This window comes from Ranitomeya variabilis, chromosome 6 (genome assembly GCF_051348905.1).
Source record: "Ranitomeya variabilis isolate aRanVar5 chromosome 6, aRanVar5.hap1, whole genome shotgun sequence".
In the NCBI taxonomy this organism is placed as follows: Eukaryota; Metazoa; Chordata; class Amphibia; order Anura; family Dendrobatidae; genus Ranitomeya; species Ranitomeya variabilis.
Window position 1 is genome coordinate 336,247,667 of NC_135237.1, and position 26,886 is coordinate 336,274,552.

General features: G+C 44.7%; 1 protein-coding gene across 1 annotated transcript in view; it reads left to right on the top strand.

The window, feature by feature from the left end:
* The first annotated feature begins 468 nt into the window (after positions 1–468).
* The window catches only part of BMP6 (bone morphogenetic protein 6), a 344,682-nt gene continuing 318,264 nt past the window's right edge, over positions 469–26,886 (top strand). The window contains exons 1-2 of the mRNA XM_077269843.1: positions 469–960; positions 1,149–1,861. Of these exons, the coding sequence (XP_077125958.1) occupies positions 1,414–1,861 (448 nt within the window). The 5' untranslated portion in view covers positions 469–960; positions 1,149–1,413. The remainder of the gene's footprint in view (positions 961–1,148; positions 1,862–26,886) is intronic.

Below are 26,886 nucleotides of genomic sequence, written 5' to 3' on the forward strand. Positions count from 1 at the left end.
TAGTTTTTCTTGCCGCAGCTGAATGATTTACATCTGTTAGCCAGCATAAGTACATGTGGGGGTTGCCTGGTTGCTAGGGAACCCCCACATGTACTTATGCTGGCTAACAGATGTAAATCATTCAGCTGAGGCTCTAAAAACTAAAACTCCGAGCACTAAAAAATACTCGGAGGACACCCGAGCGTGCTCGGGAAATCTCGAGTAACGAGTATATTCGCTCATCACTAGTTGGCAACCCTATTTAGAAGGTGAGTAGAAAAAATTGAAAGGAAAGAGATGCTCACTAAGACTCTGTTCCCAATAACCCCCATTTACTGGACTGTCAGTAGTGCATCTCCCATGTAGAGCAGTCTTCTCCCTGACCAGTAGGTGTCTCTAGTGCACACAGTATTGTATTCCATAAATCCCTGTTTTGGAGCAGTGAGTCAGATATCTGTGATGGAAGGAAGAGGGAGTCCGCTGAAACCTGTATGAAGTTTTCCACTTCCAAGGCTGAATGACCCGAGGAAGAAGGCAGCCTCTGTGCTCAGGGCTCCAGAGAGGAGCTGCATTACACCCGCTTTAACTCATTCTTCACCAGCTGCAGTCAGCATCTTACATGTGATGAGTTTTTTCTCACATATCTGAAGTGGAGGAGTGGACTACCAGCACCATTACAGAAATTGTAGGTATATTGTGGAGGAGAGGACTGACAGGTGCACTGTAAGGAGAGGACTGACAGCACAGGTACAGGACTGACAGGTGCACTGTGGTGGAAAAGACTGACAGCACCTGTAAAGGATAGACAGGAGCACTGTGAGGAGAAAACTGACAGCACCGGTACAGGACTGACAGGAGCACTGTGGAGGAGAGGACTGACAGCACAGGTACAGGACAGAAAGGTGCACCGTGGAGTAGAAGACTGACAGCACTGGTACAGGACAGACAGGTGCACCGTGGAGTAGAGGACTGACAACACAGGTGCACTGTGGAGAAAAGGACTGACAGCACAGGTACAGGACAGACAGGTGCACTGTGGAGAAAAGGACTGACAGCACAGGTACAGGACAGACAGGTGCACTGTGGAGTAGAGGACTGACAGCACAGGTACAGGACAGACAGGTGCACTGTGGAGTAGAGGACTGACAGCACAGGTACAGGACAGACAGGTGCACTGTGGAGTAGAGGACTGACAGCACAGGTACAGGACAGACAGGTGCACTGTGGAGTAGAGGACTGACAGCACAGGTACAGGACAGACAGGTGCACTGTGGAGTAGAGGACTGACAGCACAGGTACAGGACAGACAGGTGCACTGCTCTGTACACAGGTTTTGGGCAGCACTCAGAGGGAGCTGTATGAGATGGTCTCTGCTGCTCAGTGTGTGGGGCATCCTCAGTAGGCAGTCATAGTGGGTACCTGGGAGCAGGGAGCATGCAGAGGGCACCACTAACTTTCCCCTGGTCACTCTGGCTCTCTTACCTGATACTGCTGCCCCTGGCACAAGGGGCACTGGTAGAAAGCAGCAGACGAGTTAATATGGACAGTGGCTTTGTGTACAGACGGCTGAAGAACCACGAGAAGAGGGAGATGCAGAAGGAGATCCTCTCCATCCTAGGTCTGCCCCATAGACCTAGACCCCTGCATGGACTCAGCCGTGCTCAGCAGCAACAACCTGGGAAATTGAACTCAGCACCCCTCTTCATGTTGGACCTGTATAATGCCATGTCTGGTCAGGAGCAAGCAATGGACATGAAGGGTTGGTCACACAGACCCTCACATAGTCATCAGGTGAAGAGTCTCCTAACCAGCCCCCTGAGCAGCCAGCAGGACAGCGCATTCCTCAATGATGCCGACATGGTCATGAGCTTTGTCAACCTGGGTGAGTGTCACTTCCATGCCAATGACAAGGGAAGGATCCATATTACTGTATACAATAAATCTATGTGATTATGTATAATATACATTTATTATAGATCAATGCAGCTATATATAACAGATCGATATGACTATATATCCAGGTGACTAAAATTGATCTATGACTACATACAATAGATCTATATGACTATATACAATAGGTTTATATGACAATATAAAATAGATCTGTATGACTATAGATAGCACATCTATATGATTATATGTAAGTTAGATCCATATTACTATATACAATAGATCTCTATTACTATGTATACAGTAGATCTACTTTACTATATACTATAGATACATATGATAAAGCATAAAAAAATGCACATTAAGAACCAGAATGAGATAAAAGATATATTTATTAACAAGATTATTAAAACATTGTTTCAATCTTAAACAAAAGTACAGAACAAAAAAAAGGGGGTGAACAGACAATGACAATCACCAATTGAGTGGAACCACAGGTCAGAGGCAGATACATAAGTCCAAGATGCCCATAGAACCAAGTACAAGTTCACATATATGCTAAGTAGTTTCTTAAGTGAAGGAGTGAGGCCATAAATGAATCGCCTGAAAAATTAGAGGACAGGGAGTTTGGGAGTGAAAAATAATGATCACCTAAGATCTGCGGTGTCACAACCCCCTATACGTGTTTCGGCTAAGTGCCCTCTTCCGGGGTCCCTGGAAGCCACTTAGCTGAAACGCGCGTAGGGGTTGTGGCACGACATGTCTGAGGTAATTATTATTTTTCACTCGCAAACTCCCTGTCCTCTAACCTTTCAAGTGATTCATTTATGGTCTCACTCCTTCACTTAAGAAACTACTTAGCATATACGTGAACTTGTACTTGGTTCTATGGGCATCTTGGACTTATGTATCTGCCTCTGACCTGTGGTTCCACTCAAATGGTGGTATTCATTGTCTGTTCACCCCCTTTTTTGCTCAGTACTTTTGTTTAAAATTGAAACAATGTTTTAATAATCTTGTTAATAAATAGACAGTATATTTTATCTCATTCTGGTTCTTAATGTGCATTTTTGGTTCATATGCTTTACCTACCTTGTTGCACTGCACCTCTTTTACACTTAATCTCCCTTTTGTGGGCACGTGTGTCTATAACATTCTGGCACTGTTTTTTTTTTACCCTTATATATGCTTTATATAGATCCATATGACTATATACTATAGATCCACATTATATATGCATATATCCACAGTATATATTTATATACTATAAATCCACATGACTATATACTATAAATCCACATGACTATATACTATAAATCCACATGACGACTATATACTATAGATCCATCTGACTAAAGACAAAAGATGCATGGATCCATATGATATTCTAGGAGTGATCTTTTTCATACTATTCCCTTTTCATTTGTTGCAATCTGCAGAGAATATTGTCCTCCAGACCTACATGTATGCAGTACATATGGGAGATACTTATTGCCCAGCAATGATACTTTTTTTCACTATGCACATGAATTTAATTAAGAAACATGTGGGAGACACACATCAAATTGAACACTTGGAAATCTGTTGGAAAACTGGAATTGAATCACACTGCTCAATATCTCCACTGTGGATAGCAGTATGTGCACAAATTGGCAGTTTGCATTAAATGATGTTATGGGGACTCTACACAACAATGGAAAGATTGTGGCATCATGTGACAGCACATGACAATGCATTTCTAGTGGTTGAAGTAATAGTAGCTACTACAATGACACCATAAGCAGCAGACCAGGAGAGGACAGGCTCAGTCAGGTGTATGGGTATCTCTACTACTATGCTGTATATGTATCTAAGGGTTTGCTGGGATCTCTTGATCATATTCACATATTGAACAGTAATGTATTTAGTGAATTCATTTTTGTCTCTTTTTAGATTGTTTCTTGTGTAGTTTTGTCGTCTTAGATTTAGGTTATTTTGCTTTTTAGTCAATGTTGTCGCACTTCCCTGTATTGTCACATAGGTCTAGAATGAAGAATCTATCGCTGTTATTGTGTACTGGCCATTTTGACTAGTGGACTTGTATTGGACAACTCATATTAGCATTGTCATCATTATTATGGTTGATTTATACAGCATTATTATAGTCTGAGGTCCTGCCACAAAACTGCAAGACAGTGTAAAACCGAGTTCTGTCCATAAGCGCTTACAATTTATGTTGCAAGAAGTTATAACATAAGTGAGTCTATTACAGACCCTAGTCCCAATCCAACACAGCGGCCAATGATCTGAACTGACAGTTTTATAGACCCATATGAAGCTGTCAGTTGAGGTCAAGCTTGAGAAAGGCTCAGATAGAGCCGAAACGTCGCCCAGACAAGTGGGTTGATTAAACCTTCCACATTTTCACTGAAGAAATGGAGTGCTGCCTCTTTTGAATTCGTAGAAAAATATATAGTGAAACTGTGCCATAAATACTGTAATACGGGTGCAAAGCTTTTTGGACATTTACCCTTATACTGTAGTCCAACATACTGTAAATAAAAAATTAGACAGCACTACCACTGATATGAAAAAATGATGGACCTTTTATTAGCCCTTGTGGCAACGTTTTGTTTCCAGAACAGAAGCTTTCCCAAGTCATGGCTTGCCGTCTTCCTTCTTTAATTGACGTGGATGGCGCCTCACGTCATCCATATTGCCGGGTGAACTCTTGCACCTGCACACTGAAATCGCAGCTCGCGCCTGCACACTATGCTTTGTCTAGTGCGGGTAGAGCCGAAAACATAAGTGGCATGCGCCCGCTTAAGGCCAAAAGATAGTGCGCATCGTGAGCTGCAGTTTCTGTGTGCAGGCGCAAGATTTTGCCCAGCAATATGGATGCGTGGCATCATCCACATTAATTAAAGAAGGAATACAGTGAGCAGCAGCCTGGGGGAGATATGGAGAGACCCAAAACCACACCCATTGGACCGGACCCACCCGATTAACATACGGTGTACGATAATTTAAAAAGGTATACGGGGGAGTCAGGGGTTATATAAGCATTGATGGAATGCAGCACAGGCACTGAATAAGGTGATAGTTTTAGTTGTTATATGACAATACTGGTGTCCGGTTCACTTTAACTATTAAAAGGCACATATGGATTATGAAATACAATTTTTCATCAATTGCTATGACTGAGGTTGGCTATGTTTAATTGTGGCTCATAGTGTGTGGTGTGGTGAAGTGGGTAAATGAGTGCTATGACATTGTGCCCACCTTTTTGGGGCTGTGCAATGCTGTGGCATAAGAATATTCACAGTGCGTAAATTGTCAGCTATTGCTCCTCGTGTTTGCCACTTGGTAAGGAGACAGATGCAGAAGTCATTGTCTGTTGCTGCTGAGGATGGAAACTACCAGCTTTTGTATAGATGTCCAGGAATGTCAACAATAGCATGCTTGCTCATTAATTTTGAGAACTCGCTCAAGGAGAGAGCTGCATAGGCACAGTCATATGTCATCAGGTAAATGAGGGTCCTCACAGTGGGAACACACCGGTCATACATTTATGGTACGTTCTGTAGATATCTGTCATAAATATACAATAAAGGGCTTACTTTTCAATTCGTAGTCGTAGACGACATCTATGTTAATCAATGGTTGACAACAGTTTTAATAGGGATATTTGCTCTATTAAGTAGACTTATAATTTTGAGGCCTACACTGGGTATGAAATTGGCCTAAACGTAGTCATACACCATCAATGGTTTAACTCTCCTCCAAACACCTCACAAGCCTTTCTCCCATACAGAGGGATATCACGAAACACATTCAATAGTCACATGGTCCCTCTTAATTGCCATGTTAAGCAGATGTGTATTCTAATATGTTTTGCGACCTTAAATGTGTGTGCCAGTTTGAATGAAGCAGAATTACACATGCTTAACTGCCACTCCATTAATTCTTCCTTCTTGGTGAATACAGCGCTTGGCTATGCCTGTAAGTCCTATAGAGAGTGACTAGAGTGGTGGTCAAGCATATGGAGCCCTGCTCCATTCAAACTAGGGACAGAAGTCCCCCCAATCCAGCAGTCGTTAGCGGTCTCATCAATAAGACTCCCACCTATCTAGAAGTCAATTGTAGCAAAACATATAATAATACCTGTGTTTGGTAAGGATGGATCCTATGTATGATATAGCTCTTGAAAACCACTATTAATATAAGTTCATCCTCATACCCAATAAATGTAAAATGCAGAAGCAAAAAGGCAGAAAAGGATAAAAAAAATATGGTGTTTCATCTATCATCTAAAAATGTGCAATCTGTGAAACAATAGGAGTATAACAGCAGTTCTATTAGAGTTAGTAGTAGTTGTATGCTCGAGAATATGCTGATTTGAATGGGAATGTTCTAGCAAATATTTTATGATGTTTTGCCGGTTTAGGGTGGATTCTTTCCACATTATTCATGTTACATCTTAGATCTTCTATTGTTCTACATAACAATAACAGTTCATTCACATAACATTTATAAATGTTCTGCAGTTTTAAATATACTACTGTCAGCATTTCTACCCAGCATGTTACTTCCCAGGATGGGTGTTGGGGGAGTCCTAGAATATCAATTGCGGCTCTCATATTTAAACCGCATTCCTATAACATATAATGGCTAAATTGAAAAATAAATAGATGAAATAAAATACTGTAAGTGCTGGTATGTGAGAGACTTTTTGTTCGGATTGTGAACATGATGCTAGTCATCATTTTTATTTCCTGTTTAAAATTATGGTAGCAAATATCTGCACTTCCTAGCAAACAGCCCAAGGAAAACACACAAGAAGTTAGAAAAAAATCTAGAAGTCATTCAGCCCTATTGTTAGGAGTGATTGTGAGCAATTTTACTGTTTTTGTATCAGTTTCCATTCAAGAGCAAAACTTAGGATCCATTACACAGGTCTGCGACTAAAAAGCTGTTTGATTATTTTCATATAATTTTCAAGTAGTTTGGTGTTTTGATAACGAAAAAAAATATTGAAAAAAAATACTAAACGTCAGGACTTGCTACAAACCTATAGTTCTTCTGCAAACTCTGGTGTGAATCATCGGCAGGCAGCTTATTTTCTTTCCCCATTAACATCAATAAGAGCTGCGTGATTGGCTGGTGGCAGTGAGGTGGCTAGTGTCTTAATGAAAGGTCCTTATGCTTTCAAAAAACTTGCATTGGAATTTCATTCATCGACCGTGTTTCTCCAAATTAGCGTTATGGTTTTGCAGAAGTGTATTAATTTGCCTTACCGTTTCTGTTTCATTTGTGGTGAATATACAGTGTTGAATCAACAAATATTACAGACTTTGTGAAAAAAGTATACTTCACATATTTCGGACTAAAACTTGGAGATCAAGATAAAGTTTGGGCTCCTCTTAAAATGTGCAAACGTTGTGTTGAGCACCTCTGGAATTGGTTCCAGGGTAAGAAAAAAGCTTTCTATTATGGGATTCCTATGGTATGGCGAGAGCAAAAGCACCATAGTGACGACTGTTACTTTTGTTCATGCAATATAAAAGAGTATCATTCCAAATAGAAAAATATTTAGAATTGAGAGTCCTCAGTGGTTGATACCTTTTAATGGCTAACTGAAAAGATGGTAACAAATTGCAAGCTTTCGAGACTACATACGTAAATGGAGTATTCCAAATAGATGCATTCCATTTCATACCCCAATCTTCACTCAGCAATTCATCCCATCCCCCATGGCACAGATATACCCCTGCTACCTTGGAAGAGACACCTAGCTCCGATGAGCGTGGAATCATACCTGAACCAGATGACAAATCAAGTTCTGACTTTGAAGATAATACAATACCAAAATTTTTTCCCAGGAGGAGAAGAAGGATTTAGTAAGATACTTAAATCTTCCCAGAAATGCTGCTAAGTTACTCAGATCAAGGCTCAAAAGCAGGAATTTAATGTTACCAGGTGTGTCTTTTTCATGCTTCAGACATCGTGAAAAGGAATTAGTTCCTTACTTTGCCCAGGAAGACAAGTTGGTTTATTGCATCGATGTCAAAGGTTTGATGGGTCAATTAAAAATCCAATATGATTCAGTGCAATGGCGTCTTTTTATAGATTCTTCAAAAAGAAATCTCAAAGCAGTTTTACTCCACAATGGCTGTTTTTACGCTTCCATCCCTGTAGGTAATTCCTACGAGAAGTTGGAATTGGTCCTTCTTAAACTTAAATATGAAGAGCACAGTAGACAAGTGTGTAGGGATGTTAGGGGTCGAGTTCCCGCCTCTGCACGGGGGGAATCTCGGGCCATCTCCGCTGCGGTCTCCCATTCTTCTCCTGCCGCAGTGGAGGCTGCTCAGCGCAGATGTCGGTCCCAGCGTCTCGCTCAATCTGACTCTGTGAGGAGGATTACTGCTGCTTTTCCAGCTTCTGCCATTGAAGTCAGTGCTGGGCAGCGGCGAGCAGACGCTTTTGGGATTAAGTCCTGCTTTTCTCCTTCTGAGCATGCCCAGAGTAAGATCTCTCTTTGGAGATCGAGGGTCACATGCTTGGATACTGCAGCAAAGCCCATTGGTCCTCCAGGAAGGTCCTGAAGGTGCTCAGGCTTTGTGGCAGCTTCTCATTGGTCCTTCTAGGAAGGTCCTGTTCTGGCTGCAGCTATAAAAGGCTCGCATGGCCGCACGGCCATGCGCTAGTATCTTTCTAAGTTATGTGCTTTGCGCCAGTGTGGTCATGTAAGATTGTGTTCAGGGACCCGGCTGAAATAAGCCCCTAGAATGCTAGCACCTCCGGCGAGGAGTTTGTGTGTATTCATGGACCTGGCTGAAATAAGCCCCTAGAATGGCACCCCCGGCGAGGAGTTTGTGTGTTTGTGTGTATTCAGGGACCTGGCTGAAATAAGCCCCTAGAATGCTGGCACCTCCGGCGAGGAGTTTGTGTGTGTGTGTGTGTATTCAGGGACCAGGCTGAAATAAGCCCCTAGAATGCTGGCACCTCCGGCGAGGAGTTTTGTGTGCATGCATGACCACTGACTGCTCTCTGTTGGGCAGTTAGCCTGTGCTCCTGTGAAGTCTAACAGGGCGCAGTGCTTTGCTTTCACGGCTGCTCTGTGAGTTAACAGAGCTAGCCAATACCGCCATATAGTGCTGCCATTTGCTAGCAGCAGGTTCTCCTGCACGATGGACCCCGGGCTGCGAACGCATCAATAACAATAAAAAAATATATTTTCTCAGTGCGTTCCGCTAGCCCTAACAAGGGATTTGAAGGTCTTGTGCATTTTGCTCGGGCAACAAGCTGGGTATACCAAATACCTTTGTTTTCTGTGTCTGTGGGATAGTCAAAACCGACAAAATCACTGTAGCAAGAAGAGTTGGTAGCCGATGGTGCTCACAGTCGGTGAAAAACAGAAACTGTGATACCTGCCTATAAAGTTCTTCTACCACCTCTCCATATAAAATTGGGCTTGATAAAGCAATTTGTAATATCACTTCCAAAAGATGGGGAATGCTTAAAATACTTGGTCACCAAGTTTCCAAGCCTCTCGGAGGCAAAATTTAAGGAAGGTGTGTTCGTCGGGCCAGACATTAGAAGGCTTATTGCTTAACATTGTTGCATGGAGAGTGCTTTCAAAATATGTTTCTCTTATTCCATTCTGGATCTTGTCATGTTTTCATTAGAAGGCTTATAGCTGATAAAGAGTTTTTCAATACCATGACGGTTCCTCAAAAAGAAGGGTGGATTGCATTTAAATAGGTCGTAGAGAAGTTTTTAGGCAAAAAAAAAGATACTGACTACAAAAAGATCGTCTGACGAATGCTGAAAGCATTTCAAACTTTAGGTTGCCTGAGGAGTTTGAAAGTGCATTTCCTCCATTCCCACCTTGACTACTTTCCTAAATATTTGGGTGCTGTGAGTGAAGAGCAAGGTGAACGATTCCACCAGGACATTAAAGAGATGGAAAGAAGATACCAGGGAAGATGGAGCATTACAGTGATGGCAGTCTACTGTTTTATGCTTCAGATAGACATTCCAGATGCTACTTCCAAGCATAAATGTACCAAGAGCCTCACACAAAAAAAAAACAATTTTAGTGAGTGTTAGTGAGCTCATTTCAGCTCAAAAATGATTTTCATGAAAAATTTGTAATAAAAAATTAATTTAAAAGACTATTTTTATTTATTTCTCAGTATTGCCTTATTTAACACAGCTACCTAAATTGTCAGAAAATGTGATGTCCTATGAGAAAACGAAGGTCATTTTCAGATTCGGTGCACCAGAAAACATAAAGATTACGTGGCATAACCAAAACAGCTCTTGAAATTTTATTTTTTGCAGACCTGTGTGTTATTGTTAATATGACAAGAGGCTGCAGACTTTCACATTCAGCATCTGTGAGGTCAATACTGAACTTTCCACCCTTGGTTTCCTGATATACACTTTTTATTCTCAGTGTTATGACAGTAGCAACAACTGATGACTGAATGATCCATGTACAGATCTGCTGGCCAATCAAGTATCAGTTTTATTATTATGATTATTATTTATATAGCACCATTGATTCCATGGTGCTGTACATGAGAAGGGGTTACATCAAAATACAAATATCACTTACAGTAAACAAAACTAACAATGACAGACTGGTACAGAGGGAAGAGGACCCTGCCCTTGCGTGCTTACATTCTACAGGATTATGGGGAAGGAGACAGGTTGGGTGTTGCAGTAGCTCCGAAGGTGTTGAGGTGGCAGCATGGTCATTGCAGGTTGTAAACTTTTTTGAAGAGACAGGTTTTCAGGTTCAGTCTGAAGGATCCAAATGTGAATGATTGGACCTGTTGGGACACAGAATTCCAGAGGATGGGGATATTCAGGAGAAGTCTTGGAGGCGATAGGGTGAGAAGTGAATAAGTGTGGAGGAGAGAAGGAGGTCTTGGGAGGACCGGAGATTACGTGAGTGAAGATGTTGGGAGATTCGTTCTGAAATATACAGAGGAGAAAGGTTATGGATGGTTTTGTAGGTCAGGTAGTTTTTAACTGGATATGCTGGGAAACTGGGAGCCAGTGAAGAGATTTCCAAAGAGGGGAAGCAGGAGTGTAGCGAGGAGAGAGATTAATTAGTAGGGCAGCAGAGTTAAGGACAGACTGGAGAGGTGCAAGAGTGTTAGAAGGTAGGCCACTGAGGAGGATGTTGCAGTAGTCAAGGCAGGAGATAATGACAGCATGCACAAGCATTTTGGTAGAGTGAGGGTTGAGAAAAGGCTGGATTCTGGAAATATTTTTAAGCTGGAGGTGACAGGAGGTGGCGAGAGCTTGGATATGCGGTTTGAAGGACAGGGCAGAGTCAAGGGTTACCCCGATGCAGCGGATTTCCAGGACAGGGAAAGTGTGATGTCATTTATTGTGATAGATAGATCAGGTGGGGAAGATATGCGAGATGGAGGAAAGATAGTTCAGATTTGTCCACATTGAGTTTGAGGAAGCGAGAGGAGAAGGAGGATATGTCTGATTGACACTCTGGGATTCTGGACAGCAAAGAGGTGACATCTGGGCCAGAGAGGTAGATCTGAGTATCATCAGCATATAGATAGTACTGGAAGCCTAGGACTTTGAGTTGTCCCAGGCCAAGGGTATAGATGGAGAAGAGAAGGGGTCCCAGGACAGAGCCTTGAGGGACACCAACAGAGAGAGGGCGAGATGAGGAGGAGGTGTGGGAATAGGAAACGCTAAATGTGCAGTTGGTAAGATATGAGGAGATCCAGGATAGGGCAAGGTCTTTGATGCCAAAGGAAGAGAGGATCTGTAGTAGGAGAAAGTAGTCAATTGTGTTGAAGGCAGAGGACCGGTCTAGAAGGAGGGGTATAGAGAATTGTCTGTTAGCTTTGGCTGTAAGTAAGTCGTAAGTTTGGTCAGGGCAGTCTCGGTGCAATTATGGGGACTGAAGCCAGATTTTAGGTTGTAGTTTCAGAATTATCGCATGGATATTGAAAATATTCATGTGATTAAATATTGCCCTTTGGCCCTCTATTATATTTTTCAGCTTTTTCCTGAAATCCAACATAAAGATTTTTTTTTTAAGTTTACATTGTTGTAATTTATTTTTTTTTTTTACTTTTCATTTTTATTTTTTATTGCAGTTTTTTTTTGCAGTTGTGTTTTTCTGCAGCTATTTTGTTACCATTGCCTTAACATTATTTTGGGTTAGAAAAATGTGTAAAAATAAAACATAAAAGCCCTCGATTTCATACGCCAGTCGGGTGCAGGAACAAGATGCACCAAATTCATTTATTTAGAATCACATGCAACTTAATGAACTCAATGCGTCTTACCAATGGCATGCCCCTCCATGCTCTTTGCCTCTAATTTCTAAGCAATGCCATCACTTTTGTTGAATTTGATTGGTGGCCATAGAAACACCCTTTCCCACCCTGGCTACTTCCCAGTTATGCCCATTTTGGCAGATCTCGAAACTTGTGTGAAACTTGCCAAAAGTGGCAAAATTGTTTTGCAACTTTGTGTTCCAAAAAAATGTGCAACTTTTCAAAGTGTTTTATGCCAAAATGGGTGTAAACACTTTGATGAATAAGGGCCAAAATGAATTACAATGTTTTTTTCTTTACAGGGGCCACTTTTTAAAACTTGGGACAGCTCTCGAAGCAAGTGTCTTTCTCTCCTCACAAAATTGTGAGAGGAAAGGCAGAGAGTTGCAGGAAAGCAGAGCTTAGAGCAGTGCACATAAATCATCAGCTCCTCCATTTCTATAAGCATGTCATTCCGAACACTAAAGAAGTTGGTAATTGATTTGTTCAATCATGAAAGTTTTATTTCTTCTTTTATTGCCTTGTTGTTAGCAATTATTAGAAGATTAATGATTTTTTAGAGATAGTAGCCATAAAAGGTACAACAGAAGCTTCAACAGGTAAGTAGTGTTCTCACGAGAGAGAACATGTGATTAGTATAATATTCTGAGCTTTATGTCAGTATTTCGGGAATCATTCCACCCATCTCATACAAATGAGGTTCACATTTGGACATAGTGAATAGACATTTTTTCTGCTCTCCAAGTCTGATAAGAAAACTGCTGAAAGGAAGACAGCTGCTGACCTTCCTTTTCAGCAGGGGATTTTGACGGTGGCTGTCCTCTTGCCATATATTTTATTATTGTAGTTTCCTGCTTTTCATATTGGATTTTGTTTCTGGTTTCAGATTTTATCGCTTATTGTTGACATGATAACTCTGTTGCTTACATCATCTGAGGAATGCTGAATCACGATCCTCCTTAAAGGAAACCTGTCACTCGATTCATGCTACCCAAATCATGGACACAATGAATCAGAGCCAGGCACGATTACAGCCAGTTATGTTTTACGCTGAAATGCTCTAGTGCGTCATAGGAAAGATCCAGCAGGCGACTGTAGCCAGAGAGGAGACTAGTTTGACATCGCCCCCGGCCAGCTTTTCCCAATGCTGCTCCAGGTTTGATACATTTCTTGCTATCAGAGAGACCTGTCAATCACCTGCAGCAGCACTGGAGGAAGCTGCTCGAGGGTGGTGTAAACAGTTGCATGAATGCAACGGCGCAAAAGATGACACACTGATAACTTAACAAAATATTATTTATTAATCTAACACACCAGTTTAGGTGATTAGGATACAGAATTAAGAAGGACTGACAAATTATTGGAATGCAGTGAAGTATTTTATTATGGAAATGTACACCCTTTTTGTTGGTGAGAATTGCTATAACAATTCTAGCAATGAAAACTCTATCTTACAAGGCAACAAACAATGATGGTGAACCAGAAACCAGTGGAGTATAAGAACAGATCACCCAAAATTTAAATACAAAATAGATCAAGTTTATTAATACACATGAAACACATACATTAAAATAACAAAAAATATTAGTCCAAAAATAGAATGGAAACATATGGAGGAGACATGGAGGTAAGCAGGGAGGGGAAAACAACACCCGGTAACTACATCAGACCAGAAAAGCGGAACAGAAGAATCGTTATAGAGCAAAGCCCAACAATTTTAGAGCGACAAAAGTAAAGTGCATAATGTGCATGATATGCATTAAACCATCAGCAATTCATTAAAGATTCCTGTCTGCTTACCCATATTGGATCACAGCTGCTGTCACCCGCCCCGCGGCCCCTGACGCGAATTTCGTGTACCTGCTTAGGGGATGATTATGGGCAATAACGTCTTGGTCCTAATACCCTGGTTTGTAGTGCATCACAGTCAGTCTTGTACTCTTCACCATCATCACTTAGTCAGTACATCAGTAGTAACGATCTCAGTACAAGCCCTAATGGGAGTCAGTGGTACTACTCTGTTAAGCTACAAGTCCCTTATCGACTAGTTGCATCAACAATCAGTTTGCTCCGGCCACCTCAGTTTCCTGAAGCATGGTCCCAATTCCCCTCTGGATTGTTAATTACACCACAGTCGTCAGAGTTCCTCTGATTGGCTCCCTCTCTCTTGTTTCCTCTGATAGCCTCTCTCGATTCTTCTGACCGGCTCCCTTTCTAGGGTCGTCTCGATCCCTCTGGTCATCTCTCTCAGATCCCTCTTCCTTGATTACTCTGATCTTCTCACTCACGATTCCCCTGATCGTTTCTGTCTGGTCATCTCGATCCCTCTGCTTGGCCCTCTGTCTTGGATCCCTGTACCTCATTCAAGGCTGAGGCTTCACTTCTCTGTCTTTTGCTGGTAGTTGCGGCTATAAGCCAGCTTATCTACTCCATACATCTGTCCTGATATAGGTTCAGGTGTCAACTTCTCCTCTTTTCTGCTCCTGGGCATTTTATCATCCTTAGCTGCGATACAGTTATCACATGACCTTGTGTACCTCTCTCTTGGTTTCTCCCCGGCAACCCACGCCTATTTTATGGTTCCTGCTTGTTCTTTTTGTTAATATTCTTACAAGCTCTGGCCTCTGGATGGCGATGTTTGTATATTTAAGTTTCACTGTACACTCAGCTACTGAATCCTTAATCCTCTTACTATCCTCTTCGCTTTAAGCTCTCCAGTCCTTGAGAGAGAAACATCACGTTATCCCATGATGCTCCTCGTGGGCAAGCCCAGTGTTGCTAGTATTCAAGAACACTCCTGTGTCTCCAGCATTATGTAATGCCAGATGAAGTTATCCTCTACATACCTTGTGGGTGGGACACCAGCGTTGCAATCTCAGTTTTGCAATGCCCTTCTTAACTAGTTTCTCCTGGAGCACTTGGGCCTTCTGATACCCCTTCTGTGAGTATAGTCCTTGATCTATACTCTGAGATGGTTTCAGGTGGTAGTCTTACTTCTCTTGTCACTGCAGGTACTAACTACCATTCATTTTTATCACCTGCAAACAATCTTGATGAAGAATGCCGTTGCTATTTCAGGGGTTCAGTCACTTTATCCCCTTCAGACACAGACACACAGGGACAGAGCATGTTGTTGTGTAGCACTCTTCCTGGTGTCTCAACTTGTCCCTAGGATCAGAGCGCATACACTGGATTTTTAGGGTGCACTCTCCTTGTCACCCGATGGGGAGTTGCCTCCCATCTGTAATCCAAATTGCTCTTAGGGCACTTTGCTCATATTAATACTTGATCCCCTGGTTGCAGTGGTGTCTCCTACACTGAGCTCATATCAGGGTAGCTCATGTCTTGGAATTTCTGCCCAACAAGGTCTGCAACCGGTGTTGATGTTCCTGCACCCGGGTGGAAGTATTAATTCTTGTGCAGTCTTCCTCTAGATCAAGTTCCAACTAGGTGATTTTTTGCATTGTACTGTTTAGGGGGTATAACCTGTTGTGGTGTGAGCCTGTTTATTGTACACCCACACCAGTTCTGATAAAAAATCCAGTGTCCTCAACATCTGTAGCAAAGTTCTGTTGAAATGTTCACAAGCCCCATTTACCTGTGACTGATGAAGGGTAATATGGACTTTTCAATGCGTACAGTCATTGTTGTCCTTTCATGATTCTCACTTTAAAGCACACTTCCTGGTCAGAATGGATCCTCTTTGGAAACCTGTATACCTGGATGAAGTCACGACAGATGGCTAGGGCCATCTGATCCCTGGTAGGGGTCACGACTGTGAACATCGTGAAGTGATCTGTCATCACCAGGCAGTACTCGCAACCATTGTGGGATGGCTGATCATGAGGTACTACACCATCAACACTTCCAGTGGCTCAGACATCCTTATTACTTGAGTTGGCGCTCGCTGTTCAGGATGTTTAGTCAATTCAGCCTGATGGCACTTCTGGCCAACTTCCTCTACTACTCAACTTAGTTGTGGCCAGTATATGAGTTGTTGTCGCCATTGAAAGGTTCTCTGAGTTCCACAATGGGCGCCCTTCTCATGAGCTTTCTTCGCCACCCTGGACGCTATCCCCTCTGGAACTACTACTTGCCACATAGTAACGAATTTTCTATGTAACTGTATCCCCCTGTATTGTCCTAGTATCTGTAAGTCATCTATAGACAAAGCTGCTCTCTCTTCCTTATTGGGTTTCTGGCCTAGGGTGACCCACTTCCAGAGCTTTGATAGCTTTGGGTCTGACAACTGAAGTTGTACCCATTTGCCCCTTGGTTGATCTAGCACTCAATTTGATCAGTATTCTTCCCCTCATTCTTGAGAAGCTACTAGAGCTGTTGCAAAATGTCTGAAGTCTGGGGTCTCATCTCCCTCCAAATCATTATCCACATCCTGGACTGGTCACTCTTATGCATCTGTGTGGATATTTTTAGCTTTAGCCCTATAGACTATTTTATACCAGTACTGGGACATCTTTGTGACCCACCATTGTTCCAATGCTCCTAGTTTGGCATTTTCTAGATGAGCTAGCAGGTTGTTGTCAGTCCGCACATGAACTTCAGACCCCGACAGATACTCTGCACACTTCTCAGTCATGGCCCACACTAGGGACAATAGTTTGAGTTTGAATGAGCTGTAGTTCTCAGGGTTTCTATTTGTGTCTCATAGGGATTAAGCTCGTTCCTGTCCTTCCTGGACTAACACAGCTTTCAGATCGTAGAGACTTTCATCAGTGTATAACATAAATGGTTGTCTGCATAGGCCAAGAAAGGAGCATTAGTTAATGCAAGTTTCAGTGCCGGGAAAGCCTCTTCTTTCCTGGACCACCCACTGGATCTGCCAACTCTTGGGACCATCTGGCATCCCTCTCAACAACTCATGCAAGGGTGCCGCAGTTTTCACAAAGTCCTTTATGAACTTTCTGAAGTACTCAGACAAACACAAGAATGCTCTCACCTCTATCAAAGTGATTGCAGCAGGCCGCCTCTACATGGCAGCCACTTTCTCCTTCGTTGGGTACACACCTTCACTGGAGACTATACATCCCACCCAAGCTCCTTTTAAAACAGGGGCCACTTTTGGGGCTTCATCTTCGTTCCATGCTTCTGAAGCCCCTCTAGCAGCTGCCTCAGCTGAGCAAGATGCTCTTCAAATGTTGTGGAGTATATTACAATATTGTCCAAATATATTAGCGTCGCTTCAAAGTTCAAGTCACTAAGACACCTCTCTATCAACAGTTGAAACGACCCTGGGGCATTAGTCAGCCCAAATGGCATCCAATTAATCTCAAACAGCCCCAAAGATAGGATGAAGGCTGTCTTCTGCTGATCACACTTGGCCATGGGGACCTGCCAGTAGCCGCTGGCTAAGTCCAGAGAGGAGAAGAATTTAGCTTTCCCTAGTGCCATCAGAGATTCTTCTGTCCTTGGCAAAAGGTACGAGTCTCGGACTATACAGGCATTAAATTGTCCATACAGAATCTCATCCTTCTTCCAGACCAACACAATGGGCTCAGCCCAGGAGCTCTGACTTTCTCATATTGCTTCACTCTGTAACGTGTGTGCCAACAGGTCTTTCACTTTTTGATACATTTGGGGCGGGATCTGAAGATATCTCTTTTTTTTTTAATTAGGAACGTATTTCCAGAAGGGAGTTTGCCATATGGCATTTGTACACCCAAAGTCATCATCATATCGGGCAAATACTTCTTCATATTGTTTTTCCACCTGTCCCACTTGCCTAGGGGAGAACACCGATAGATGCTTACACCTTCTTCATCTTTTCTGTTCTATAGATACCAATAATGTCCACGGATCACCATCCACAGGAGTCAAATTCATAGCATTCGATCTTGCAAGGTTTTCCTACATTATGTAGACCCGCTCCATTTGCTTAGTGGGAATTAGCCATTGGCTCATTCCACTGAAATTAAAGCATTTTACTAATACTCATACCTGGCGCACTGTCATCAGCGTTTGGGCTACCAGCAGTCCTGGCATCACTTCTCTAGTCCCCTGAGTTCGATGTGCACTTCCACTCCTTCCAAGGATGTACAGGCCCAGATCTGGTAATCACCAAAACAATCTCCTTCTTTCCTATATTTTTCCTGCATGCTCATATGTCTATCAATGCCACTCCCGCAACTGGAATGGGTAACTGGTTTGCAGCCATCAATCAGGTGATCGGGCCCTCCCTTGATCGAGCAACATTTGCTAACCATTGACAGAAATATGTTTCAGGCATGATAGTCACCAGGGACCCTGTATCATCAGACAACAAATCTTCTGTCCATTCAACTCAGCCCACGTAGTTAGACTCTCAGAAACGATATCTTTGGAGCTTTCAGTCCCCCTTGCAGTGGAACCTGTCCCAGTGGTGTGCTTCCTAATTGTGGGGCCCCTTAGTTTAAAGGCCACCTCAGTCATTGGCCATCACGGCTTATGCAATTCCTTGACGTGTCCCCTTCCTCCACAGTTCCAGCATTCATCTCCTGTACTCCTCTCGTGTTTAGGTCTGAATTAATTGTCCCAAGTACCACATCCTTGGCCTCTGTTCACACCAGGGTACCAAATCTGATTTTGTTGCAAAGGATTTATTCGTGTCAAGTTTCCTCAAGAATAATTATGCTTCATAGACTTTCTGCTTGATTGCATTTTCCTCTGAAGTTTCCTATAGACTGCTGAGCTGCATTTGATATTTGCACCAAGTGTTGTGGACTTGAGTTTCTCTCTGCACCTGTTTGAATCACCGTGTGATAATATAGACTTTACCACTTCTAAAACTGTGTCCTGTAGTTGTCTTGTTCCACGCAAAGAGTCTCCTGAGTTATCCCCTATAATTATTACAGGATAACTCACGATAAAAGTCGATAAATCCTTGTCTTTGTCCAGACACAGATAGATATGCTTATAGGCAGTTCAAATCATATCTTAGCTCAACCAGGGAGGCCTGGTTATTAGTCTCAGGTTATAGCAAAGCAGCAGCAGCTTACATGTCCAGCAAATGCAGATGAAGTAAACACGAGCAGCAGATGAAGGAGGATTACTGGAAACTTGTGTATGCAGCAGGAACTCAGAGCAAAGTAGCAGGATCACCACACAGGTTCACAGGAGCAGGTGTATAGCCAGGGAGTAATCAGAGGTCAGGAGCTGGATGCAAGGCAGAATACTCTAGCACAGACTGAAGGCTGGGGTGGAGTTTTATAGCAGGAAGACACAGTGCACATGAGACCAAAGACGCCATCTTGGAAGAGGGCAGTAATGCACAAAAGGTAAAAAATGTTCAGAGTCCTGACATTCTGTAACCTATTTTAAATTGCATTGAGCCTACTTTTTTATTTTAGGCCTACTACCTGTGTCTGCTCCACTCAATACAGCTGTCCTCCACTGAACAAAGCTGAGCTTCAATTTTCAGGCTTTTAGCCTATATTAAATATGAAATTGCATTTGACTTACTTGTTTGGTTGGGCCTACTAACGGTGTCTGCCGCTCCTTGCTTTTCTCCTACTAACGGTGTCTGCCACTCCTTGCTTTTCTCCTCCACTGAACAAAGCTGAGCTTCAATTTTCAGGCTTTCAGCCTATGTCAGATATTAAACTGCATTTGGCCTACTTGTTTGGTTGGGCCTACTAACGGTATCTGCCGCTCCTTGCTTTTCTCCTCCACTGAACAAAGCTGAGCTTCAATTTTCAGGCTTTCAGCCTATATCAGATATTAATCTGCATTTGGCCAACTTGTTTGGTTGGGCCTACTAACGGTGTCTGCAGATCCTTGCTTTTCTCCTCCACTGTGTTAGAATCAGGCTGCACTCAGATGTCATCCGAGTGCAGTCTGTTACGCCGAAGGCGACGGAAACAAAGAGTGGACCCACTGGACCGTGGCACCGAACCTCCCCTGAGCGAGCACTCCAGAGTGGAACCAACCCCTATACAGGGACTGTTAGAAGGCAGGCACAGGGAAAACTAGTACCACGGAGGCCAGGACCAGGGATCGGCTCCAGGAAAGGAAACAGGGAGAAAAACGGGGAAAAACAGAAAGGGAAGAAGGTGAAGGAGGAGAACCTGGGTGAGAAGTAAAGGAGCAGAGGATCGGACTGAGGAAAGGGAAAACACAGGAACTGCAGAACACAGGAGCAGGAACTGAAAGAGAAAAAAGGAGAACAAGAGGTTAAACAACACAGGGCTGGCAAGGCACAAGACTGGGAATGCACAGGACTGGTAAAGCACAGAAAACTATGCGGCCTAACTAAAGCAGGAAAACACAATAATCAGGCGCCTCCACAAAGGGAGGAGGGCCAGAAATACCTGAGGCCAGACACTGATTGGCAGGAAGTACTTCCGGGTCAGGTCATGGAGGGATAGAAGAGCAGAGGGAGCGCGCGCAGTCAGAACCTACTGTGCCTGCGCAACACACAGGTGCGCGCAGCTGAGTGCAGGGAGGACGCGCGCTGGGATGCAAGCACCGAGCCCCGGAGTGAGGAGGACGCAGAAAGGACATCAGCTGACCTGGACTCAGCAGCAGCAGGGGAAGCGCCAGGAACAGGAGCCGAGGTAACAGTACCCCCTCTCTTACACCCCCTCCTACTACTCTTAGACAAAAACTTCTTAAGAATGCGAGGAGCATTAATGTTCTCAATAGGTTCCCAAGACCTCTCCTCAGGACCAAAACCCTTCCAATCAACCAAAAAGAATGTCTTGCCCCTGACTCTTTTGGAAGCTAAGATATCCTCCACCTCAAAAACGTTATCTGCAGAGGTTGGAGGAGGAGAAGGACTAGGAACGGAATGAAAACGATTAAGAATGACCGGTTTTAGGAGAGAGACGTGGAAGACATTAGGAATACGGAGTGAGACAGGTAACCTGAGCTTGTAAGCAACATTGTTAATGCGCCGGAGGACTTCAAAAGGACCGATATAACGAGGTCCAAGCTTGTAAGAAGGAATCTTCAATCTAATATATTTTGAAGACAGCCAAACCTTTTCGCCAGGAAGAAAAGATGGAGCCTCCAGACGCCTCTTGTCAGCATGTCTCTTCATGCGTTCACCTGACCTCTTCAGGGCTTCCTTAGCCTCCAGCCAGATCTTGGAGAAATCCACAGTCACGGAGTCAGCTGCTGGAACCCCGGCGGAGGCAGAGATGGGCAATGGAACCCTGGGATGCATGCCATAGACCACAAAGAAAGGAGACTTGCCTGAAGACTCGCCAGGGTGGTTATTGTAGGCAAACTCAGCCCATGAAAGAAGACTTGACCAATTATCGTGATGTGCATTAGAGAAATGGCGAAGATAGGTCGCCAATACCTGATTGACACGTTCCACTTGCCCGTTGGTTTGAGGGTGATACGCGGAAGAGAAATCCAATTTGACCTTCAGCAGACCGCAGAGAGAAGTAAACTGCACACCTCGATCTGACACCATGTGTGACGGGAAACCATGAAGTTGGAAAATATGCTGGACAAAAACTTTTGCCAGTTCATGAGCTGAAGGTAGTTGCTGTAACGGAACAAAGTGTGCCATCTTGGAGAAGCGGTCTACTACTACCAGGATGGTAGTGAAACCGGAAGAGCAGGGTAGATCCGTGATGAAATCCAAGGCAATGTGTTGCCAAGGAGTAGAAGGAACAGGTAACGGAAGCAAAAATCCAGAAGGTAATCTTCTGGGAACTTTAACCTTGGCGCAAGAGGAGCAAAAAGCAGAGAAGCCAATCACATCTTGGCGGAGAGAGGGCCACCAGTAAAACCGAGAGATGAGCTCCAAAGTCTTTTTAACCCCGACATGACCAGAGATTTTGGAGGAGTGGCCCCACCGCAACACTTGAGTTCTCTTGGTCTCAGGAACAAAGGTCTTGCCAGGCGGTGGAGTAATCAACCTCACGGGAGCCACAGAGATGACCTTGAGAGGATCAATGATGTGAGAGAGATCCTCCTCCACATCTTGAGGTTGAAAAGACCGGGATAAGGCATCTGCTTTGACATTCTTCAGACCAGGACGAAAATGCAATTCGAAATCAAAGCGAGCGAAGAACAAGGACCACCTGGCCTGTCGGGGATTGAGCCTCCAGGCTGACTGGATGTAGGCCAGATTTTTGTGGTCAGTGAAGATGATAAACGGAAGAACAGCTCCCTCCAGCAAATGGCGCCACTCCTCAAGGGCCATCTTGATGGCTAGCAACTCTCTATCCCAATAGAATAGTTGCACTCCGCAGGAGAGAAGGCTTTAGAAAAGAATCCTCAGGAAACCAATCGACCGGAAGAAGACTTTTGAGATAACACTGCGCCAGCTCCAGTGGAAGAGGCGTCCACTTCCAGGATGAACGGCTTATTAGCCTCAGGCCGATGCAATACTGGTGCAGTAGAGAAAGCCTGTTTAAGACTAGAGAAAGCCTCTTCGGCCTCTGGAGACCAAACAATAGAACTGGATCCCTTCCGAGTGAGGTTGGAGATAGGCTTGATGATAGACGAGAAATGCGGAATAAATTGTCGGTAGTAGTTAGCAAAACCGAGGAAGCGTTGGATAGCTTTCACCCCAACCGGACGAGGCCACTGAAGGATAGCGGACAACTTCTCTGGATCCATCTCCAATCCATTCTCAGAGACAATATACCCCAAAAAAGGCAAAGAAGATCGTTCGAAGAGACACTTTTCCATCTTAGCATAAAGGCGATTCTCCCGGAGGCGCTGCAGGACCAGACGAACGCTTCTTCTGTGGGAAGACAGATCCGTTGAGAAGATGAGGATATCATCAAGGTAGACCACAACGCAGGAGTAAAGCAGATCCTGAAAGATGTCGTTTACAAATTCTTGAAAGACTGTGTGAGCGTTACACAAACCAAAGGGCATGACAAGATACTCGTAATGTCCATCCCGGGTGTTGAAGGCAGTCTTCCACTCATCCCCTGGGCGAATACGAACGAGATTGTAGGCTCCACGTAGGTCCAACTTCGAGAAGATCCGCGCCCCTCTCACGCGATCAAAGAGCTCAGGAATTAACGGCAGAGGGTATTTATTTTTTACCGTGATGTCGTTCAAACCTCGATAGTCAATGCAGGGACGTAAAGAGCCGTCCTTCTTTTTCACAAAGAAAAAGCCGGCACCAGCAGGCGAGGAGGATTTCCTTATAAAGCCCTTTGGGAGATTTTCTTGGATGTACTCAGACATGGCAGACGTCTCAGCAGGGGATAAAGGATAGATCCGACCTCTGGGCGGTGTGGTTCCGGGACGTAACTCGACAGGACAATCATAGGGCCGATTAGGCGGAAGAGTCTCGGCTTCTTTCTTGTCGAAAACGTCACAAAAGGACCAATAGGCAGGAGGCAAGCCCACGGGGCCAGACGAGGATTGAGAGACCGTAACTGGTCGGACAGAAGCCAAGCACCTCTCTTCACACGGATGTCTCCACCGAAGAATCTCACCAGAATGCCAATCCAGGACAGGTTCTTGAGTCCGAAGCCAAGGAAGACCGAGCAAAAGGGGATGAGACAAATTGGGCAAAACGTAGAGAGCAATCTTCTCTTGGTGCAGAGCTCCCACTTGCAGAGTTACCTCCTCGGTAACCATAGAGACGGTCTCCTGCAGAGGCTTGCCATCAACGGAAGCAATCATTCGTGGACATCTCAGGGCGACCACCGGAATCTGGTATTTCTTCACCTCCTTAAGCCGGATAAAGTTACCTGCCGCACCCGAATCCAAATATGCTAGTTCCGAGCCACGTCTCTGACCCTGAATTATAAGAACAGAAAGAGTAAGAGGTGGAGAGGATTCAAACACACTTAGGGAGGCCTCTCTTACCTGTCCTAAGTGGAGGCGTTTCCCAGCCTCTCAGGACATGAACGCAGGAAATGAGATGCTCCACCACAGTACAAGCAAAGACCTTGTGCCAGCCTCTCTCTTCTGCGTTGGTCCGCCATCTTGACCCGATCAACCTGCATGGGTTCAGGAGCAGCACTACCGGAAGAAACCGAAGGCTGAAGAGTGAGAGGACACTGAACAGATGAAGAGGAAGGGCGCATAGGCCTTCTCTCCCTAGCAGCCTCTCTAGAGCGCTCTTGGAAGCGCAAATCAATGCGTGTAGCAAGTGAAATGAGCTCCTCCAAGGAAGTAGGAGTGTTCCGTCCTGCGAGCTCATCTTTAATCTTTCCCGACAAACCACGCCAAAAGGTTCCTACCAACGCCTCGTTGTTCCACCCTAGTTCAGAAGATAGGGTACGAAAGTGTATGGCATACGGTCTCACAGAGAGGGTACCCTGATGAAGATTAAAAAGAGCCTCAGTCGTGGAAGCAAGCCTTCTGGGCTCATCAAAAACCCTTCTGAAAGTGTCCAAAAAGGTGACTATACTGGTCACAATAGGGTCGTCTCGTTCCCAGAGGGGATTCACCCAGGAAAGGGCCTCACCCTCCAAATGAGACACGATAAAGGCGACCTTAGCCCGGTCGGTAGGGTACTGTTGGGGCAACAACTCGAAGTGTAAACGACACTGGTTGAGGAAACCCCGACACAGTTTGGGATCGCCGCTATAGCGAGATGGTTTTCCCAAACGAGGAGTAGGCGCTGTGGCAGTATCAGGAGGTCGGGAAGAACTTTGCGAAGAAGCCGATTGCCAGGAATGTAAGCGATCATCCACGGACGCCATATAAGACAGGATGTGCGCCTGGGTATCACGCTGCTGTACCAGCTCTTGCTGGAGGCTGGCCAGCTGAGTAGCATTCCCAGGATCCACGGCTTGTAAAGCAGACAAGCGGGAATCCTTTGTCTTCATAAAAGACATGATGCGAGTCTGGTTTTCACGCAATAAAACCAACTCCTTCTGGGCTGAGGCCCCAGCGGGGTCCATGGCCTGATTATTCTGTTAGAATCAGGCTGCACTCAGATTTCGTCCGAGTGCAGTCTGTTACGCCGAAGGCGACGGAAACAAAGAGTGGACCCACTGGACCGTGGCACCGAACCTCCCCTGAGCGAGCACTCGAGAGTGGAACCAACCCCTATACAGGGACTGTTAGAAGGCAGGCACAGGGAAAACTAGTACCACGGAGGCCAGGACCAGGGATCGGCTCCAGGAAAGGAAACAGGGAGAAAAACGGGGAAAAACAGAAAGGGAAGAAGGTGAAGGAGGAGAACCTGGGTGAGAAGTAAAGGAGCAGAGGATCGGACTGAGGAAAGGGAAAACACAGGAACTGCAGAACACAGGAGCAGGAACTGAAAGAGAAAAAAGGAGAACAAGAGGTTAAACAACACAGGGCTGGCAAGGCACAAGACTGGGAATGCACAGGACTGGTAAAGCACAGAAAACTATGCGGCCTAACTAAAGCAGGAAAACACAATAATCAGGCGCCTCCACAAAGAGAGGAGGGCCAGAAATACTTGAGGCCAGACACTGATTGGCAGGAAGAACTTCCGGGTCAGGTCATGGAGGGATAGAAGAGCAGAGGGAGCGCGCGCAGTCAGAACCTACTGCGCCTGCGCAACCCACAGGTGCGCGCAGCTGAGTGCAGGGAGGACGCGCGCCGGGATGCAAGCACCGAGCCCCGGAGTGAGGAGGACGCAGCAAGGACATCAGCTGACCTGGACTCGGCAGCAGGGGAAGCGCCAGGAACAGGAGCCGAGGTAACACACTGAACAAAGCTGAGCTTCAATTTTCAGCCTATATCAGATATTAAACAGCTTTTGGCCTACTTGTTTGGTTGGGCCTACTAATGGTGTCTGCCGCTGCTTGTTGTTCTCCTCCACTGAACAAAGCAGTGCCGCCTGTTTACTCCTGTTACCAATTTTGAACTTCATTTGGCCCACTTTATTACTTGGGCCTACTAACTGTGTCTGCCACTCATTACAGTTGTCCTCCACTGCACAAAGCAATGCCGCCTGTTTAGTCCTGTTACCAGTTTTGAACTGCATTTAGCCTACTTTAATATTTGGGCCTACTAGCTGTGTCTGCCACTCATTACAGTTGTCCTCTACTGAACAAAGCAATGCCGCCTGTTTAGTCCTGTTACCAATTTTGAACTGCATGTAGCCTACTTTATTATTTGAACCTATATCTATGTTTCCTCCTCATCCTGCCCATTGCCCAGCCGGTGCTAGATGAGTCTGCTGGTACATTGACCCAGACCACTACATTCCCCTTGCACTCTACACAGCCAGTATCTGACCCTGCTGAAAGTCTGGTTCCCCTTCCCGCATACTATACCACCTTACACGGGGACAAAGAGGAAGGTGCAGATGAAAGTGCAGGTTTCTTCATCAGGTGGGGGGGCATACTCGTTGGCGACGTCACTGGCACAGGGCCCCTCATAGTACGCCAAAGTGTCTCTGCCGGTGGGAGGTGCCCCCGCCGTCAAACATACCGCCGTACTTTGAGGGGCCCCGTGCCAGTGCCAATACGAACGAGTGTGCCCCCCCTGCTTGCTCAGGATCACAGCACTTGCAAAGTTGAAATACTTACCTCTCCCTGCTCCACCGCCGTGACGTAGTCCGCGTTTCCTGGGCCCACGAAAAACTTGAGCCAGCCCTACCCCCCCCCCCCACAACTTTAGCCAAATGACCCCCAATTTTCAATGCCTAACTATTATTATAAGGTAAATTAAGATTGACAAGCTTAAATAACAAGAATTGATGTTTTTGGCATTAAAATGGGCACTGTAGGTGTTTTCCTGTCCTCCACTCACTGCCGACTTTGATTCCCCATTGACTTGCATTGGGTTTCGTGTTTCAGTCGGATCCCCG